This window comes from Neolamprologus brichardi, chromosome 22 (genome assembly GCF_056152115.1).
Source record: "Neolamprologus brichardi isolate AB-2024 chromosome 22, ASM5615211v1, whole genome shotgun sequence".
Lineage (NCBI taxonomy): Eukaryota > Metazoa > Chordata > Actinopteri > Cichliformes > Cichlidae > Neolamprologus > Neolamprologus brichardi.
This window is the reverse complement of record NC_142124.1, coordinates 17,672,091-17,690,891: the sequence shown is the minus strand read 5'-3', so window position 1 is coordinate 17,690,891 and position 18,801 is coordinate 17,672,091. Positions and strand designations below refer to the sequence as shown.

General features: G+C 40.9%; 2 protein-coding genes across 7 annotated transcripts in view; both read right to left on the bottom strand.

The window, feature by feature from the left end:
- The window catches only part of spire1a (spire-type actin nucleation factor 1a), a 32,781-nt gene extending 19,251 nt beyond the window's left edge, over positions 1-13,530 (bottom strand). For all 6 annotated transcript variants that reach the window (XM_006787802.2, XM_006787803.2, XM_006787805.2 and 3 more), the window contains exons 1-2: positions 13,039-13,530; positions 8,665-8,696 (exon numbers count right to left, since the gene is read on the bottom strand). In XM_006787802.2, coding sequence (XP_006787865.2) covers positions 8,665-8,696; positions 13,039-13,384 — 378 coding nt within the window. In that variant the 5' untranslated portion in view covers positions 13,385-13,530. The remainder of the gene's footprint in view (positions 1-8,664; positions 8,697-13,038) is intronic.
- Positions 13,531-14,963: 1,433 nt separating this feature from the next.
- On the bottom strand, positions 14,964-18,744 carry si:ch211-215i13.3 (uncharacterized). The gene is made up of 3 exons (XM_006787806.2): positions 18,448-18,744; positions 18,090-18,214; positions 14,964-16,451 (listed from the first exon to the last, which is right to left on the bottom strand). Exons 1-3 carry the CDS (start codon positions 18,584-18,586, stop codon positions 16,326-16,328), a joined length of 390 nt encoding a protein of 129 aa, XP_006787869.1. The 5' UTR covers positions 18,587-18,744; the 3' UTR covers positions 14,964-16,325.
- Positions 18,745-18,801: the final 57 nt, after the last annotated feature.

Sequence of the window (18,801 nt, the reverse complement as noted above, 5' to 3'; positions counted from 1 at the left end):
TAAAACTAAACAGTTCGACTTCAAGTCCAAGTGAAGTGAAGTCCTGTGCCAAATCTGAAGAAATTCTCTAAACATCTTCAAGAGATACTGAACTCACAAGAATGATATCAACCCAAAAATATCGGCAGCCACGGCTGTTGGCTGTGCAGACGTGTATAAATCTGTAGGGGCTGCATAAAGAACAGTTCAAAGAGTTCGGTTAACTGTACTCTAAATTGTCAGCAGGTGTGAATGTAAGCATGAATGGTTTTGGATTAGCCCTGTAATAGATTGGCAATGTGAACAGGGCGCATCTCGCCTCTCACCCTATGACGGCTCACAGACTCCGACTGGAGTTAAGGTTACCAGACCCCAACTGGTAACCTTAACTCAAAGGGAGCTGAAGCCAAAGATGACGGATAGAACAATCAGTGTTCAGTGGGAACAGGCCACAGGTCCACCAACACAGCAGCTAAATAATTCTGTTCAGCGACATATGGAGAAAGTTCCTTTGAGTTCAAGTCAGAAGGAACGGGGAAGAGGCATCTTAAGTATCAAAAGCCAGACTTATTGAAAAGAAAACAGGAGAGGAAATAATGAAAATACAGATTGTGGTGAGTGTAACTGAAAACAGTCACATCTGAAGACTTGTGATTCAGAGGATTGAGGCAGTGAGGTCGAGGAAGAGGAAGCACGTGGGTAGACAGCTGTGAAAGGCAGCCAGGAAAATCACTGCTGGGGTTTAAGCTACGGTTAAGTGTGGTAGCAAACTACTAGGTGAATAAGGCTCCAAGGAAATTCCCAAGCAGCCACAGCAGGTAACACAGGATATGACCAGTGTTTAAAAATGCCTAGTAGGAAATGCAGCAGATGAGTCATCTGGGTGCCGAAGAAAAAGAAAATCGTAACACAGAATGAATTCAGCTTGAGCTCTGTGACAGGCTTTCTCAGAAAGTTTACAAGCATCCTCAAGATTGTGAATCACCAATCCACTCAAAATAGAGTGCACTTTCCCACAACCTCCACAAAGAAAGATAGTAACCATCTGCATTACATCACTGCATGGGGAAAGTTTTTTAACAATTCCCCAGTTCAGATTCCCCAGATTAGGCTCTGTGCTATGCTACTACCTGAAACATTTACATAATAATACACCCTTAAACAAAGAACACTTTGCCATATTCCTTCATTTCCTTGTTAGACCTACTTCCTTAAAGCCAGTATGTTCCAACCACAAGCAAAGCACGCTAAATGTTCTGTTGGTTGCAAAAGCAAACACATTCTTCAAGCACTCAAGCAATTTGAGGACAGAAAAGCTAAATAATTAGCATGTTCTTATACATCTAATGTGGCTTATGCTACCACTGGATCTGCTACCAGCTTGGATGATGAATTTTAATCCTAAGGGATAACTGGAAGGCTATTTGAAACCAATAAAAAGGCTTGGGTGTCAGCGACTTTAAAAATTTGCTGATGGCGCACATGTTAACAAGTAAAAATGGTCTGGATGCAAGCTAATTTGCCACAATATTTTAATGCAGTGCAGTTTCCAGAATCTCATCTCAGTGTGATTCTGGTTCAGACATTCACAGTTCGAAGTGTTGCCAACACCTACAAAAATCAGTGTTTCTTTTCCCAAATATAAGCATTTTTGGTGAGGTTTTGTCATTTTTACTTACTCAAATTCACCAAAATTAGCCTGGAAAATACACAGCCTATTGTTAGGCAAGCAAATACAGACTTTTTGTTTAACTTTATGTGGACCAATAGAGTTTATGCATATAGTGAGCCTCCAAAGGACTATTTTAAGCCAGGAAACACCATGACTATGTAACCAGCTTTGCCATATTTTCATTGAACCAGCTAAGCAGACTAGGTTTAGGATGTTAAAGAGGGAGTTTTAGTGTTTTACCAACATTAAAGCACAGAAACCTATTCTGCAAAGTGTAGTTTAATGTGGGTTTTTGAGCAAAACAGAACTCTTCCTACTACTGTATGTTTTATGTGTAGCCAATTCAAATTTTCACTACTTTAAATAGATCGCAAAAAACTCAACTGTTTACATTCTCTTGTATAGTTGTAGTTCTTGTAGCTGTATAAGCTGAAAAGCAGTACAAGAGGAGCAACCAAGATGGAGGGAAAAAGCATCGGTGAGTCAGCGATTACGCAGATGTGCAAAGAATGAGTCGTTTGTGCTGAAGAGCAGCACATCCTCACACGAGCAAAGCAGAAAGAAGTCAGGCTCATGTGCTGCTGAGACCTCTACCCAATTTGTGCAGAATTTACAACTAGTCTGATCATTAAACATAGTACTAGTCAAATAATCCTCAAGGTAAGGTTCAAGGTACAGGTGAGTAAACTCAAAGTTTCACTAGTGATTCTAAACATGCAGGTTGTCGCCGGCCAATGAAATAACTGGTGGGCCTTGCTTTAAGTCAAGGTGGCGGGTCAAATCCCATCGCCTATCACTTTGGGTTCTTAATAAGATCTGGTTGTATCTTTCAATGGCACTCACCTCGTGCATATACCAAACTGTACAAACTTAAAGGCACAATTTCAGCAACCTGAAGTCTTCTTTATATTCTTTGACAACAGACTGTCAGCATTTTAAAAACGACCTAGCAGGAGTCATGAACGGGACCAAAGCTTAAGAAACTTGCTGAGCTTAAAAACATTTCAACTATAGCAAAAGCTCAAGTCTAATATTGTCGTCATCATTTCCACATCACACAAGAGGAAACATCCAAGTCACAGAGGCCAATTTGAGGTTTTTGGTTCATCTTTAAACTGAAAATGTAGTTTGCAATTTGTAGATTTTATCATGGCTAATTTCAGCACCAGGCTCTATGATGCACATGAACTACATGATCTTTTTTGACTCAGCCATAACTTGCTATGTTCGGATCTTTAAAACATGTTAGGTGATACTTGTAGAAGCATGTGCGAGAACAGCTTTCTGTGGACAGAACTGCCTGTACGAAGCCTCTATGTGACCTAGAACATTTCTTTTTATAAGATCTCCATTTCTTTTTTTAATCAAATGAAAGCATATCAATAAACTGCATGTCTGGCCCTTGATGTGGCCATTAATGAAATGAAATTTGCTTATTGAGGTTTTGCAGACACGTAACCACATGATGTTAATTTGTCCACCATCTTGGACAAATGACAATCATGGTGACAATGTAAGATCGGGCAAATAAAGTCCCATCTGGCAGCCACTGGGCATGAGGGGAGAAATTAAGATTTCCTGACCAGTTGCAAGTAGTTGCATGATTTTTAAATGACCAGTCACGCAGGCCTATGAAGGTCAGTTCATGACCATCTGTCAGTCACCTGTCGTGAGGGAAGAATGTGCATTACTGATTTGGAGAAAAAAGAAAAATCCCTCCTTGTGATTGCTTTGGTCACTACTATAGTCAGTAATGCAGTTGTAATTTGCATGAAAGTGATGGACGTGTCTACAAACACTGTCCAGCTACTCTCCAAGCTGTAGTGGAACCGGAAATGGAGACAGTTTCCCTTTTGCAGACTACACCAACTATCCGAACAGATTCCTGGAGCAGAGGTAACACAATCGTACAGCCCTGGGTATCACTGCGGTCTTTAGATTTCACAAAGGCGTCAGATAAGCCGCCTTCAGCATTTGCTGCAGCAGTAGAGTGAAGCCACCACAACACAGACAGTTACATAACCAAAGTTAAACCGTGAGGTCTTCCACTGCAGGAGCGGATGCTCAGCCTCCTCCGGTCTGAAGCATCACCTTCCCATTTTAGAGTGGGACAGAAGACTGAGCTTCTTTACGTCTTCAGGTCAAACTCAGCTGAGTTTGCATTCATCAGTGAAGTCAACTGGAAAACGCTGAGCCCTGAGAACAGTCAGCTCTGATGTTACGTATGATCATTTCCACTTCAATGGGAAACTGGCATAAAAGCAGAAACTGAAAATGCAGGATAACATTTTTGAAAGAAAAAAGGCACATACAGATAAAAACTACACATGAGCTGAGACTGAATGCATCACACAAAGAATCAGCTTTTAATCAAACAGCTTCAAGCCAATGGCAGTGTGTGGATAGACCTACAGAGTTTAAAGGCTGCAGTGAAATACACTAATCACCAGCTGGAAAAGTCCTCCCACTGAGTTTGACCTAAATGCTGTCAGAATCCCTAAAGTAGCTCTAAACACCACACAAATCTGGCAGACAGCTTCTATGGCACAGCAGAAAAACAGCTCCTCTTGTTCCAAAAAACACAAAGAGCTAAAGATCTGATAACTTTATAGACTTGACAGACCAAAAATATTAATCTCTCAAGCCTGGCTGGACCACATAAAAAAGAAACAATAAAAATAAATACTGAGCAAGAGCTTCTTCAGTGTTAGATATAAATAGAAAACCTTGACCAGAATAGCACTAAATGCTAAACAGATCCCTGCGGTTTAGTTTCTGTGTGAATTTTCTTGTATAGGCAGAAATGTAACCTCAGGGACTGTAATGCCAGCCGCTTTAAAAGAAAAGCAGTCAGCATCCCCCCCCCAAAAATCAATTGATCAATTTGAATAAAAGCAGGGTGCAACATAATGAGGTCACTGGTACATGTTGGGCATACAGGGATCCAACTGAGACTCACCCCGGGGGACTGCGACTGAATTCAAAAGCTGCGTCTACAAACAAGCATGCAGAAAACAGATCAGAACAATCCTCGGCCGTGCCTGAGATCTACATAAAGAAAACCCTGTTTCTTCCACAAATGTGCACTCTTTCGTCACAGCTGACATAACTGAAGAGCAGTCTCTGCAGGGACAAGGCTTATAACCTCTAGTGACTCACATAAGGGTGATGGGAGAAACATCCAGCCCCTGCGCTTACAGAACCCTCATAGCAGCACCTGCTTAACCCGCTACAGAGTGGAAGTCACTACTGCACGATGCTGAAATGCAAATATATGCAATTTCTACCCAATCTGAGAAGCTTAATCTACAAAACACAACATGATGGTCCCCACATGGACTTTAAACTGATCTTTAAGGGTATAATGTTTTAAGCAGTAGAAAAACAGACCTAAAGACAGGTTGCATTAACTCCAATTTACTGAGAATCCCTAAAGCTAAACCTCAGCCCACTACAATCTATATTAATTCCAAGGGTTTACTTCAAACATTATACTGGAAAACTAATCATTTTGGCCCCAAAGTGCAGATCTGGCAACCTGGGGACCTTGTAATAGGATACTACCAGTAATCTCACCTTAATCTTCAGATGAGGACAAACTAGGTTAAGCTTGTCCTGTAGGCTACAACAGAAGGTGCACAGTACAACTCAAACATTTTTTCCTAATATGCCATCGTTTTTAATGTCAAGAAAAGATTATTTGTTTCTCTAGCATTACTGATGATTACCTATTACACCCATTTTTACTGGTTGTAAAGCAGGTGTTAACAAGCTAGTGATTGGCTCCAAAAACTAGAAGCAGAGGTAAGAGAGAGGGGTAGTGGCTGACTCACTTCCACAAGCGACTGAGACACAACAAAAACATGTAAAGTCGAGAATTAGGAGCACAGGAATTAGGCCATAAACACCTTTGCACCTTTTGTGTGCAAGGGATATAAATCAATTTTCCCAAATTATCCGAAGGCAGATTGGTCAGGGGAAAACAATGGGATGAATTTACAGTTCTAATTAATGTCAGAAGACTTTACATTATTAAATTAAGCTGAAACGCACTGTTACCAGCTCTTAGAGGCAGGCAGTTACAGCAGTGATCGGATCACTAGTTGAGCATGCCAGCCCGTCCAGACAGACAGTGCTAACATGCTTATGCTCAGCAGGTTTAGTTTAAAGCATTTACACGTATTGGCTATACTGACGTATTGGCTATACTGACGTATTGGCTATACTGACGTATTGGCTATACTGACGTATTGGCTATACTGACGTATTGGCTATACTGACGTATTGGCTATACTGACGTATTGGCTATACTGACGTATTGGCTATACTGACGTATTGGCTATACTGACGTATTGGCTATACTGACGTATTGGCTATACTGACGTATTGGCTATACTGACGTATTGGCTATACTGACGTATTGGCTATACTGACGTATTGGCTATACTGACGTATTGGCTATACTGACGTATTGGCTATACTGACGTATTGGCTATACTGACGTATTGGCTATACTGACGTATTGGCTATACTGACGTATTGGCTATACTGACGTATTGGCTATACTGACGTATTGGCTATACTGACGTATTGGCTATACTGACGTATTGGCTATACTGACGTATTGGCTATACTGACGTATTGGCTATACTGACGTATTGGCTATACTGACGTATTGGCTATACTGACGTATTGGCTATACTGACGTATTGGCTATACTGACGTATTGGCTATACTGACGTATTGGCTATACTGACGTATTGGCTATACTGACGTATTGGCTATACTGACGTATTGGCTATACTGACGTATTGGCTATACTGACGTATTGGCTATACTGACGTATTGGCTATACTGACGTATTGGCTATACTGACGTATTGGCTATACTGATAGACAGATGCTACCCACTGAAATTAAATGTCTTTATAAAGTTTTCTGACAACACTATTATCATTCCCAGTTAAAGTGAAATTCAATTCACTTTAACTCCATTTTACTTTTGTGTTTTCACCCTTTTAGCATCTGGCATTGGCTATTTCTGCAAGAGCTAGGTTCTCATGCAAATCGCCAATTAAAAAGAAATGACAAAAATACAATTTCTAAATTTAGATTTGAAAATATTTAAACTTCAGAGTGCTTCTAAAGGAAAAGTCAGATGATTGGTCCACATAAAAGCAGTGATTTTAAAAAATAAATTCCAGCTCTAATAAAACACATCAACGCTGTCACCATCACGTGGGAAAACTGAGCTCTGCCCAGGTGACAGGTAATTCCTCCAAAGCGCAAAACCCAGGGTGGAGACATGTTTTCAGTCTGTCAGCAGGATTACACAAAAGCAAACAACTGGAGTTTCATGAAACCTGGTGGGGAAGTGGAGCATATCCACAGACACAACAAACGAAACTTGGGCGTCAATTTCCTTGATGGATTGGATAGAAGAATTAATTTCCACTTGCAAGATGCAGACGGGAATTTTTTTAAAGAGCAAAACCAATTTGCATGATACCTGAGCAGAAATCTTTTTTTCCCCTCCTTTTTCCCCCTGAAGAGATCGCCATCACTCTTTAAAAAAATAAATAAATAAATAAAATAAAAAAATCAGACAAGAGCCTTTGGGATTTGCAGAAGATTCTCTCCGAGTGCTCTTTTGGTTACATTTGTGCATAAGCTGATAAATACAGTTTTAAAGCCTTAAACCACACTTCCCTCAGTGGAACTTTCACGCTTTGAAAAACTTGGTAACAATAACCATTATGCAAGATATTATCACCACCAAAAAAAAACAAAAAACAAAAAAACACACCCTCTTCCCAGCTTATTTGTAGAAACCAATCATGCAATGGCAAATGCATGAACTTGCAAAGAAAACCAACCCAGGTTAAGCATTTTCACTTCTAACCAAGCTGCCACAGGTCGGTGGTAAGCCCTGTGATAATCAGTGTTGACCATCAGCTGACAAAGAGGAATCCTATTTCAAACTTAGCCATGCAGGGACAGCTGCATACTGTGCATGCCTGAGATCACGTGAACAAAAACAAACATGAACTGCTCAGACCTGATGGACTAATTACAAAGTATCCTCTCTGTACACATAATGAAGACTTCTCCTCCCAACATTATACAGCACATAGTGCTGGACAAACACACACTGGGCACATGTCCTTTTAACGTGGTTTTAGCGATGAGAGCTAAAAATAAACTGATGAACAACAACATTCGGTGAACAACAACAGAGCTGCTCTTTTTAAGTGCAGCACAAACAATAACTGCAGAACAAAGTAAAGAGCGCTATTTGTATTGCGCTCTTACCCACTTGCTCAGGTTTAAGCGCATCACAGGTCTGGCTGGGATGTGCTCCCCACCGCATATTTCTCCTAGTCTGTAAAGTGAAAATGGACTAACGCTTAATATCTGCTTGCACTCACAAGACATGAGGGAATGTTTTTGTGCAGGGCCAGAGTGAGAAACGCTGCACCACAGCTGCCACACCAGCCCATTTGTAGCGTTCCTTCTAAGTAATGGGAGCAGTGATGGTCAGACTAGTGGCAACAGATTGTGAAACTGTTTTGTCTGCGTTGAAGCAAATTAATAGTCTTCTTGTGAAATGAAAAGACTGTAAACATTTAATTCAAACATTTAAGTAACATCCAAATGTTCTGCTGGAATCACTGAAAGGAAAAAAAACTGTTCAAAACTGATTACTGGCTTTCTCTACCACAGTGTGTCTTTTGTCCCATCTTCCCCTCCTCACCCCACCAACTGGTCAAAGCAGATGACTGACCCTCCCTGAGCCTGGCTCAGCTGGAGGTTTCGTCCTGCTAAAAGGGAGTTTTTCCTTCCCACTGTTGCCAAGTCCTTGCTTACTGGGGGTCGTGTGATTGTTGGGGTTTCTCTCTTTTACCGTAGGGTCTTTACCTTTCAGTATAAAGCGCCATGAAGTGATTGCTGTTATGAGTCGGTGCTTCTGCTTTACCTATAAATTGAATTAAATTGAATTGAATGTGAACTCACCTCTAATGACGTAGGGGCCGACTGGTATTTATCTGTAATGACAGCAGAAAGGAGAGTTATTCACTCATACAATGAGGATGTCACTTATTGTGCAAGTAGCTGCCTGTAACAATCACTAAGTCAAACACACCCTCTTAATCATTTATGGGAACGCACTGTACAAATCATCCAAAGGCCCCTCGAAGCGAGGAAAACTTCACATGGTGTTACAAACTAAAATGAAGGTTAGAAGAAGCGAGCAAGATTACTCAACGGCACTGAAGATGATTGTAAAAAGAGCGAGTTAATAAATTATTATGTTTTCCTCTCAAGTCGCGGCACGCTGCTCGCACATCGCCTGAGGCAGACAGAGATGTCAAAACCAGCCACTGGGGGCTGCTTGTAGTAGTATTTTCATTCAAACATCGAAACGTTGCTTTCATTCTCTCGCTATTGTTTCCATGGATACATTGCTTAAAATGGAAAGAAAGAATAAAAGAAATCAATACCTCAAGTTTATGGCCTTTCGATAAATAACTGCATAAAAGCTGAAATGTTACCAATTATTGTTTTTGTTTTGTTTTTTTAAATGACTACACATTATCTTTCATGTTTTGGGGGGGAAAAGAAAAAAAAAACTAAGCAAATCAGGGTTTACACATCTCTTCAGGCAATTATTTTTCCACCCAGCACTGCCTCAAGATCTCCACAAAGCATCCTAAAAATCAATAGAAATAAGCAGTTCCTTTGTATCCAGAAGAAAAATATAATAATAAATCAGATTTTTAATGCCAACAGCATAAAAATAAATATAAATAAAAATCAAAAAAAGACTGCAGTTTGTGTTCAAACACGTCTGTTCATAATATCCATCTTACATGATGGAAAAATAATGCTTGAAATATCCAGTGTATTAAAATATATCCCCAAAACATCCTGACCCAACATCTAATTTTTTCCTTTTCAATACAATTTCAGCATGTTGTGTTACCAAAATAAGTCAGTATATGAATTTCATATTCATATTTCATATTCCCATAGTTTTGCGATGTGGAAAATAACAGCCAATGTGGGAGAGTTCGGGATTAGGATGTGGTTTGGGTTACAGTTATGGGGTCAGGGCTCGGTGTGTGTCGGGATGCTGTTTCTACATCGCAAAACTATGACATCACGATAATGTGACATTAATTATGATGATCTGGGAACAACACCAACACAGGGATGTTGATACAGGGGTTATTTTCAGCCTGTGCAACAACTCTGTTGAGGGTACTACTGCTCCAAATTACTTCAAATCATTACAAAGTTTTTTCACCCATAAACAACATGAAAGAAAGAAAACGAGCAACTTTTAAAATTCCAGGTGCTGGGAGGACTAGGAATTTTTAACTATTGGTTCAAGTTAAAATTATGAACTTCAGCCCTCATTAAGTTACCCGAGGCAGCGAGTTGAGCTACCTATAACCACCGGTAAGAATGAGGCAATAGTTTAAAGTACAGAATGAAAGAGCAACAGTCCAGACTGTAAAATTAGGTCAGCACATATAAATGAGAAACTTTGGCCAGAGATGCAATCGTTCTGCGTACTAACACTGGTGCCATTTAGGCTTCAACTCATAAACTATTCAAATGAAATTAGACTTCCTGCTCAAGGACACATCCATGAAAAACATTTGTTTCATAGTGTGCAACAACTCTGTTGCAGGCCACTAAATAACAGCCAACAATTACTCATGAATACTCATTCGGGAAACACTGGATCCTCTGTTTGTCCCAGCAGAGGAGCGGTGGCTCAGCCAGGACCCTTGCAGGCCAAGTAAATCTCAGCAGACATATTTAGAGGAGTGTAGTGTCAGCCTGACTATTCTGTTCATTCAAATAGCCTCTGTGCTGCTGAAAGGCATTCGCGGCTTTCACAGAGAGACACGATAATTAATCTGCCAAGTCTTTACCCATCACTACCCGCAAGTCAAATAAATTTAGAAGGAAAAGAAGCTCCTGCTGGTATGGATCACTGAAATCAGGGTAAACATCTCGTCTGATGCAGCATTCAGGAGAGGAGGCAAAGGTATTCTTTCCCATGCTCCATGTGAACTGATCTGACTGCAGCATGTTCATCACGCCTCGATTCACCGCAAAATAAGCCAAGACTTGGTGCTGCTTATTAGTCTGATTCTGTTTGCTGTGCGTCATGAAAATAAACACTTCTTCGCTTGCTGAGATGTCTTGATAACCACCCACAGCAGCAGTCAAAATCTTAATATAGGCCAATATCACTAGAGGGGTTGAGGAGCTTATTGTTGGTGGTCTGGGAGCTGGCCAAATCATGCCACCTTGTCACTGACTCATGCAGGCCATATGCAGGTTGCATAAGCCCTGATTTTATGCCGGTGTGGTACACTAGCCGCTCAGCTGCTGGATGCTTAATAGGTCTCACATCTCTCTCATCACCAGGCCTAATAGGAATCAGGACAGGGCCAAGCTGTCCCAAAAATACTCCAGCCACCAGCGAGGAGGAGCAGCAGAGGACTCTCCCCATAATCTCGAACTGATGTGCACTCTGAAAGTCAGTGCATCTAATCAACACATTTGTTCTATTTTTGGTGGTGCAAAGATGCTAAGCGGCACTGAGTGAATCTGTTTATTCTGAGAGCCGGAGTCACAAGAAGACAATATTACTGGTTAGTCTAGACAAGGCAGAGCTGGACAGAGGGGTCAACTCAAAACAGGGGGACGGAAAAAATAAGAAAGGTTCAGATAGGCTCCCCACATAATGTGGCTGCGTAGAAAGACACACCCAATCTCATCTCTGAAATATTAATGGAATGCAGTTAAAGACATTACACACACACCTTTCTCCACACCTGAGCTGCTGTACAAGACTAAGCCTTTCTCCTGTGTATAGAGATACACTACAGTTTCATCTGTAGTTTCAGTACACAGAGACCTGCTGGCTTCTAATACGTTTTTCTGGTGTGGGTCTTATAGAAGTCGACCGTTTTCATCTTAGACATCTACTCTCACTTTAGATCCATCTTACCTCATTGTATCATGTCAACCAAACAGATCGTGTCACTCCCAGACTGCTGGTTTACTTATTATTCCTAGGATATTTAAAAGTAAAATTTTGACGATCCTCCCTTAGTTACACTGCAATAGGCCTAGATTGCTGGGGGCTTCCCATGATGCACTGAGTGTTTCTTTTTTACCATGTTTATACACCTCTCTGCATTACTTATTATTAACCTCTGACTCTCTTACACAGTGTCTTCCTCCCTTCACCCCAAACCGGCCGTGGCAGATATCTGCCATCCCGCCTGGTTTTCGCAAAGGTTTCTTCCTGTTAAACATTTGGGGTATCCCCCCCACTTTCGCCAAGCACTTGCTCATAGTGGGGGGGGTCATCTGACTGGTGGGGTTTTCTCTGTATTATTTTAAGGTCTTCACCCTACAATGTAAAGCATCTTGAGGCAATTACTGCTGTGATTTGGTGCCATATAAATAAATCTGAATTGAATTAAACATAACTTGCTTTCCTATCTGTACAGCCAAAAAAGTCTATTTAGTACCCGAAAATATCTGTATAGAAAATGAGCCTGTATTAAAGAGTTCAAGGATCCTCTAAATCGTATGACGGAAACAAAAACAGAGTGGATATAGAGGATGTATACAGTCAACATGCGTACACAAACTTCCGTCCAGCTAGATTTAAATTGCGTGTAACCTCTCAGCCTACACCTGGCACCTTGCTGTTGAATGGATTCTGCCTCCTGGCCCCAGATTTGCCCCCAATTCACCCCAAAATGTCACAACAAAGAGCAGCTATGACTCATCTGTCTCGGCCTCGTGCTTGTAGGGAGTGTTTTGTTTCACCGCAGTCTGGCACCCAAAAAGGTGTTCTGCAATTTGAACAGGTCACGTGATTTGTGTTTGCTGACTAACTGACCGCTGTACTCCAGGGGAGCGTGGCTGTGAGGCAGCCCTGCTCACAAAGCAGTCTAAACCGAGCTTTAATATGAATCATGTTTGTGATGTAAATATCAGTCGCTGCGCTGTTATGAGAACAAACCCGCAACGTAAATAATTCATCACACAAGCTTTCGTGGTCTTCCCCCCCAGCAGCTATGCGGTGATCTATGATGTATTATTAACAGGCGCCTGTAAACAAAATCGCCACATGGCTAAAAGCAGGCAGCTACAACAACATGGCCTCTTCGTAGGGATGCTCCATTCGTTTGGCCTGTCAGGGATGTGGAGGAAAATGCTTTTTGTTGTTGTTGTTGACGGCTGCCTGTTCAAAGCCAGTCTCCCTCGTTTAACCTGTGCAGTTACTCATAGCACACAAAGCTAAAGCGGACACCTGCCCGGTCTTGGTTGGTTGGTTGGTTTAGTTACCTGCGCTGTCTTCAAAGTGCAGTTTGACAGTCCCGTCTCTCCCGAGCCTCACATTCCCGGGTCCCTCAATCCTTCTCGGGTGCTCGGCTGATGAGACAACGGCAGACTTGGAGCTTCTCCTCCGGTGTTTCTGCGCTAAAGTCCGACAACACTGGTAACACACTGCCCATGCCTGCTCCTCGTTTATCGGCTGGCTGTACAAAGCTAGGATTTCTTCTAAAGAGAGCTGCTCGGCTCCGTCGCTGCAGTCCATGTTCACGTCTCCGATGCTCAAATCGGCGGCGAAATTCAGGAGAACGGTGGGCGAAGTCACCATCCCGTCCTCAGTCCCCGGTCGCTTGGCCATCCTCAAATCATTTTTGCCCACATAACGTAAAGGGGAAAACGAACAGATTTGTCAGGTAACGTCCCAGAGCTGCCCAGCTACATGATAAGATGTAGCCTCCTCCGTCAGCCAGGTGTTATCTGTACCGTCACCGTGGCCGTGGAGCACCAACGGTTCACAGCAAGCCACAGCCAACCGAGAACGTGATCCGCGCGGTCCTAAAGCCTGAACGTTTAACTACCAATTAACATCAACAACATGCAAAAACCCCTGTCTTTTATAACTCACAGAACTTCCGGTGTGTAATCAACCGTCATTTTTTTTTAATCAAAAATATAAATTAATAAATTATCATTTAAATTATATTTTTAAAAAAAAATATCAAATATATTTTATTTAAAAAAAATACTTAGCATACAGTATGAGTCGACACACCTGATTTGGGCTTTTGTTTTAAAAAGGTGTGTCACAAAGGTCAACAAATCATGTGGTGGACTGTACTTACTCCTATAACTATTTTTCAAGGAAATGGGAATTGGGCGCAGATATTTCTTGAAACATTTGCAAACATACTTGGAAGTACAGGATTTCAGTCAAAAACAGAGTTTGTGCAATTCTAACCAGCTTCAAAGTCAATATTCAGTATGGCTGCCTTTAGTCTTCAACACAGCTTGAACTTGACTGATGGTGTGCTATTGTGTGTTTTTCCATCCATGTGTTTGGGATCATTGTCATGCAGAAAAATGAAGCCACTGTCAATTAGATTCTTTCTAGATGGTACTGCAAAGTAGATCAAAATCTGGTGGAAATTTCACTGTATTCTCAGTGTTTTACCCCTGTCCCACCTCCTCCATATATACTGACAATCTTAACCAACATTTCACATTTGGATTCATCACTCCACAAGACCTTTTGTCACTGATTTTGAGTTCAGTTTTTATGTAATTTGGCATGCCTCAGCCTTCAGTTCCTGTTTCCCTTCCTTATGAAGAACTTATTTCTTTACCATTACCAATGATGGACCAGCTGACACAGGCACAAAAAGGCCACCAAAAAAAAAAAAAAAAGAAAGAAACAACAGCAAAAAAACAACAACACATTCCTCTGAAAATGGTCAGGTACAAGGACTGGATTAAAAATAATTGAATAAGCACCCAATGTCAAAAGAAAACATTTGAAAGACCTTCAGATCACCTAGAGAACTATTGATCACGACCACTTTAAAAATAAAATTAAAATGAAGTCTGTTTGCTTGGAAGCAAAGTACAAAGAAACTCATGACAGAAAACTGTTTTATAAAATGATTTGCTCACTCATCAGAGATTGTCAGAGTTGGCTACATAATGCTTGGGCAAAACTAATAAATTACTCTCTTAAAGGTAAAGAGACCATTACACATAATTACAATTAAGCCAATTTTACATTGGGAAATGTAGTCAGTAACGCTTTTGAAACTTTATCTTATAATTGAAACAGTTTATAGCTCAGTGCAAAACGCATGCTTTTCCAGTCTAATCACAATAGGAAACAGAAAAGGTTGATTTCTTTTCATTCGTGTAATGAGAAATAAATGCTCAGATCACTTGTTTCCCCCCTGGATTTCATACATTACAAAGCCAGCAAATATTTTAATGCAAAGAAGAAAAAAGTAATTTTGAAACATACACGTTGAGGTTTGTTTTGCCATCACAAGTATGGCGCGGTCTGTACACATTTCATCACATCATCTAAGTAAAGTTATTAAAAACTCTTGACAAGCGACCATTATCACATGCACACCATTTTAATTCAGATTCTTAAATTTATTTATATGACCAACAGATTGTCCTTCATACAATCATGTGAAGCCGACAGCCTCCGATAAGTCAGAGCTTTTCTTAATTTCTTAACTTTCAAACCTCTTTGTGTTTAGATATTAAGACCTCAGCTGATCAACTACGCCATCTGCTGGTCATATGATCTAATTTGCCAGATGCCCCATCCTGAAAATCCTCCTGAGTATGCTTGTATTTACATATGTTGGATAGGCTTTTTTTTTTTAATTGATTTTTTTTTTAATGGCTTGCTATTGATCAAGTTTGGGCAGAGACTTTGATTAAATTAACATAGCACCGATCTATACATGCAGACCGGTATTAAGCCAAAAAAATTTACATGTTACAATACTAAATATAAAGTGTGCATTTTACAACGTAACAGAGAGTAAAGTAGAAGTATTGAACACAACAGTATAAAGCAAACTTTCAAAATCAAACTCTGAAAGAGAACACAACAGCACTTTGAATCAGGATTAATTGTAGGCACATGCGGATGTGTTTGTATGTCTTGCGAAAGGCTGGAAAAGGCAGTCTTTAGCCTTCGAGCTTCACGCCTCCAAGTCTCAGCTTCTAAACAGCACTTCTGGTTCTTTTAAATGAAAATTACTTACAGCATTGACTGAGGTTAAACAGCATCGGTATTAGTTCCCATACTACTGATAATCATTCACAACAAAAGGAGTATACTTGCACAAAGAACTGAAGCAAATTCTTAGGAAGGCCTCACACAGAACACACTGCTTGTAATTATCATGTGCATATGGGACAATCTGCTCTTTTTTTCTTTTCTTCTTTTTTGTTGTTTTTTTTCTTCACACTGGCTGAACACAGTGACACATTCCCTGACTGGCACCATAAGCATGGGAGAGAAGCATGGTGTAAAGTGTGAACATTGCTCGTTACCCACTCTCTTCTTCGCACATGCATTTGCAATGGCACAACGAAGATGCAGCATCCACAGGTCTTTGGATGGAGACGTTTGCAGGTGCTTGTGTTGTAAATCACTGCAAACAACAGCCAGGATCTTGCAAAAAAAATAGAAAATAAAAATAAATAAATCAAATCAGCCACGCACGTCTTCAAATCTCCATCTTGTTCTCTGGAGAGGCACTCGCATCTACATCCGTCTTCCTCCTCGTGGAGGTTCATCTTTCGTCAGAGGCGTTTTCAGGTTCTGGATCGTCACTGCTGTTGGCGCTTACCGGCTGCCCATCCTTAGACAAAGCGCTGGCCTCCTTTGATGACCTCCTTTTGGAGTCACGAGTAGATTGCTGTGAAAAGATTTGGAATGCCACTTCATTTAAATGTCACCGCACTAGACAAACAGCGAGTGGGCAAAGATGGCCAATTGAGAGGTGAGTCACTGAGGTTCTGCCATGTGTGGAAGGTTAAATTATTAATACATATTTTTTAACTGTCATTTAGAAAAACTGAAATATAATTGGTAAGATAAAATAATTTTTCAGATCTTTTTTTAAAGCTTATTTCAGTTTTGAAAACAACAAAAATATTTTCAATTTAAACCTCACAAAAAAAAAGAGTTTCTGTTATTACTTTTCCTTTTTAAAAAGATAAACTCACCAATCACTTTATTAGGTACACTTTGCTAGTACCCCGTTCAGAACGGTCGTAATTCTTCAAGGCACAGATTCAACAAAGTGCTGAAAACATTCCTCGGAGGATTTTGGTCAATACTGACATGACAGGATCACGCAGCTGCTGCAGATTTGTCTGCTTCACCTCCATGATGTGAATATCTAGTTCCACCACATCCCAAAGCTGCTCTATTGGATCAAAATCTGCTGACTCTGGAGGTCATTTGAATACATTGAACTCATTGTCTTCTTCAAGAAACCAGTTTGAGATCATCTGAGCTTTGTGACGTGATATGTTATAAGAAGCCATCAGAAGATGGGTAAACTGGTCATAAAAAGATGGGCATGGTCAGCAACAATACTTGGGTGGGCTATGACATTTAACCAATGGTCTGTTGGTACTGTGGGTTCACAGTGTGCCAAGAAAATATCCCCCACACCATGGTGCCTAAACTTTTGATACAAGGCAAGATGGATCCATACCTTCATGTTGACAACAATGGCGTCACAATCAATGCCGCCTATATCACCTTGCTTCTCCATTCTGGTGCTCAGTTTGAACTTCAGCAGGCCGCCTTGACTATGTCTACATGCCTGAATTCATTAAGTTACTGCCATGTGATTGGCTGATTTGTTGCATTAATGAGCAGCTGAACAGGTGTGCTTAATAAAGTGGCCAGTGAGTGTAAATGATAATGGATTGATGTTAATTTTATACCTGACGAAGGTCAGATGAACTGACATTTTGTAACATAATGAATGAGCAGTAAGCGAGACAGTATGTGTGAACTATATTTAAGTGTCTTTACAAAATTTCCCACAGCAAAAACAGCACGATTAGCTCAAAGAGTTTCTGGTATGTACTATAAACAAATGCAAAAAATCTTACTAGAATAAGTTAAATCAGAAATATTAGGAATATCTTACATTTTTTAAATAACTGTTATTAATAAATGTTGAATCTGACTGTGAAGAAACAATGAAATGGCATATAATACTGTTTAATTATTTGCTTATAGCTGTCTTGTAAATCAGCTGTGAACATTATTGTTATGTAAAATTGCAAACAATGCTGTGAGGAACTTGCATAAATGGCATGTGGATGGCTCGAGCTGATTAAGCTTCTCTAGCTGCGCTCTATGTAAACATGTTAAAAGCTAATGATGAATATAGTTACACTTTAATGACAATGACGGTGATTTTGCAGGTTTGGTATGTGGCATTACTGGTGGTGCTCAAATCCTGCTCATGACCATGTGTGCAAAGATGTTTTAGGACTCACACATGCCAGTACCTTCTACCAGTGACACCTACATCACTAAAAGAGCGTCTGGGTCTCCTCTGGTGGTTGGAGCTGCTGGTGGTGAGGGCCTGCTTCCCACACTGGGTGCCCGTGTTCACCATCCTCTTCTCCCTTATGTTGGCTTCCAGAGGTTTACCTACAGGGCAGTGGTTAGTGTTTGAAATGTGGCAGTCTTTCAAACATGAAAACAAGATAGTAGAGATGGCTGCGATGGCTGTGTCAGCTCGGTCAAGTTGTGGTGTGAGTGGTTTGTTTAGCTTGTGGCTGCACCCTGTCAGCATATATGGCACCTAAAGAGAATGCATTTGGATTTGCATCTTAATGGAAGATCTTTCTCTTCATTATTTTAGAGATGACGGAGGCTCTTACTGTTTGCTACTGGAAGAGGGGTCTCTACATCCGTGTTAGTAAGCCATGTCGATTCTGTTTCTCTTGTCCAGCTTTCATGGTACCTCGGCTCGATGATCGCGTCCGCCCGACTCCCTCCACAACCCATCGAGATAATCATCCACGGCAGGTGTAGCTGAGGCTGACGCGGGCTTAAACACGGCTCGCTTTGTCTCACAGCATCCGCAGCATCTCCTCCCTGGCTCTCTACTAAAGCTCCATCCGTGTTTCCATCATCAGTCGGCGGCTCTGAAGCTGCTGCTCTCCTCAAACAGCAGTGCCAGCTGACCAGCACGAGCTACCTGCGTCACCAGGAGAGGGCGGAGCTTAAAGTGG

What these genes read in the sequence shown, in the direction of transcription:
- si:ch211-215i13.3 (XM_006787806.2), bottom strand. Translation starts at nt 18,586, where the DNA reads ATGATTATCTCGATGGGTTGTGGAGGGAGTCGGGCGGACGCGATCATC. An exon ending in CCCTCTTCCAGTAGCAAACA is followed by an intron (nt 18,215 to 18,447) that starts GTAAGAGCCTCC and finishes ACTGCCCTGTAG; the next exon opens with GTAAACCTCTGGAAGCCAAC. An exon ending in CCAGACGCTCTTTTAGTGAT is followed by an intron (nt 16,452 to 18,089) that starts GTAGGTGTCACT and finishes ATCTTTTCACAG; the next exon opens with CAATCTACTCGTGACTCCAA.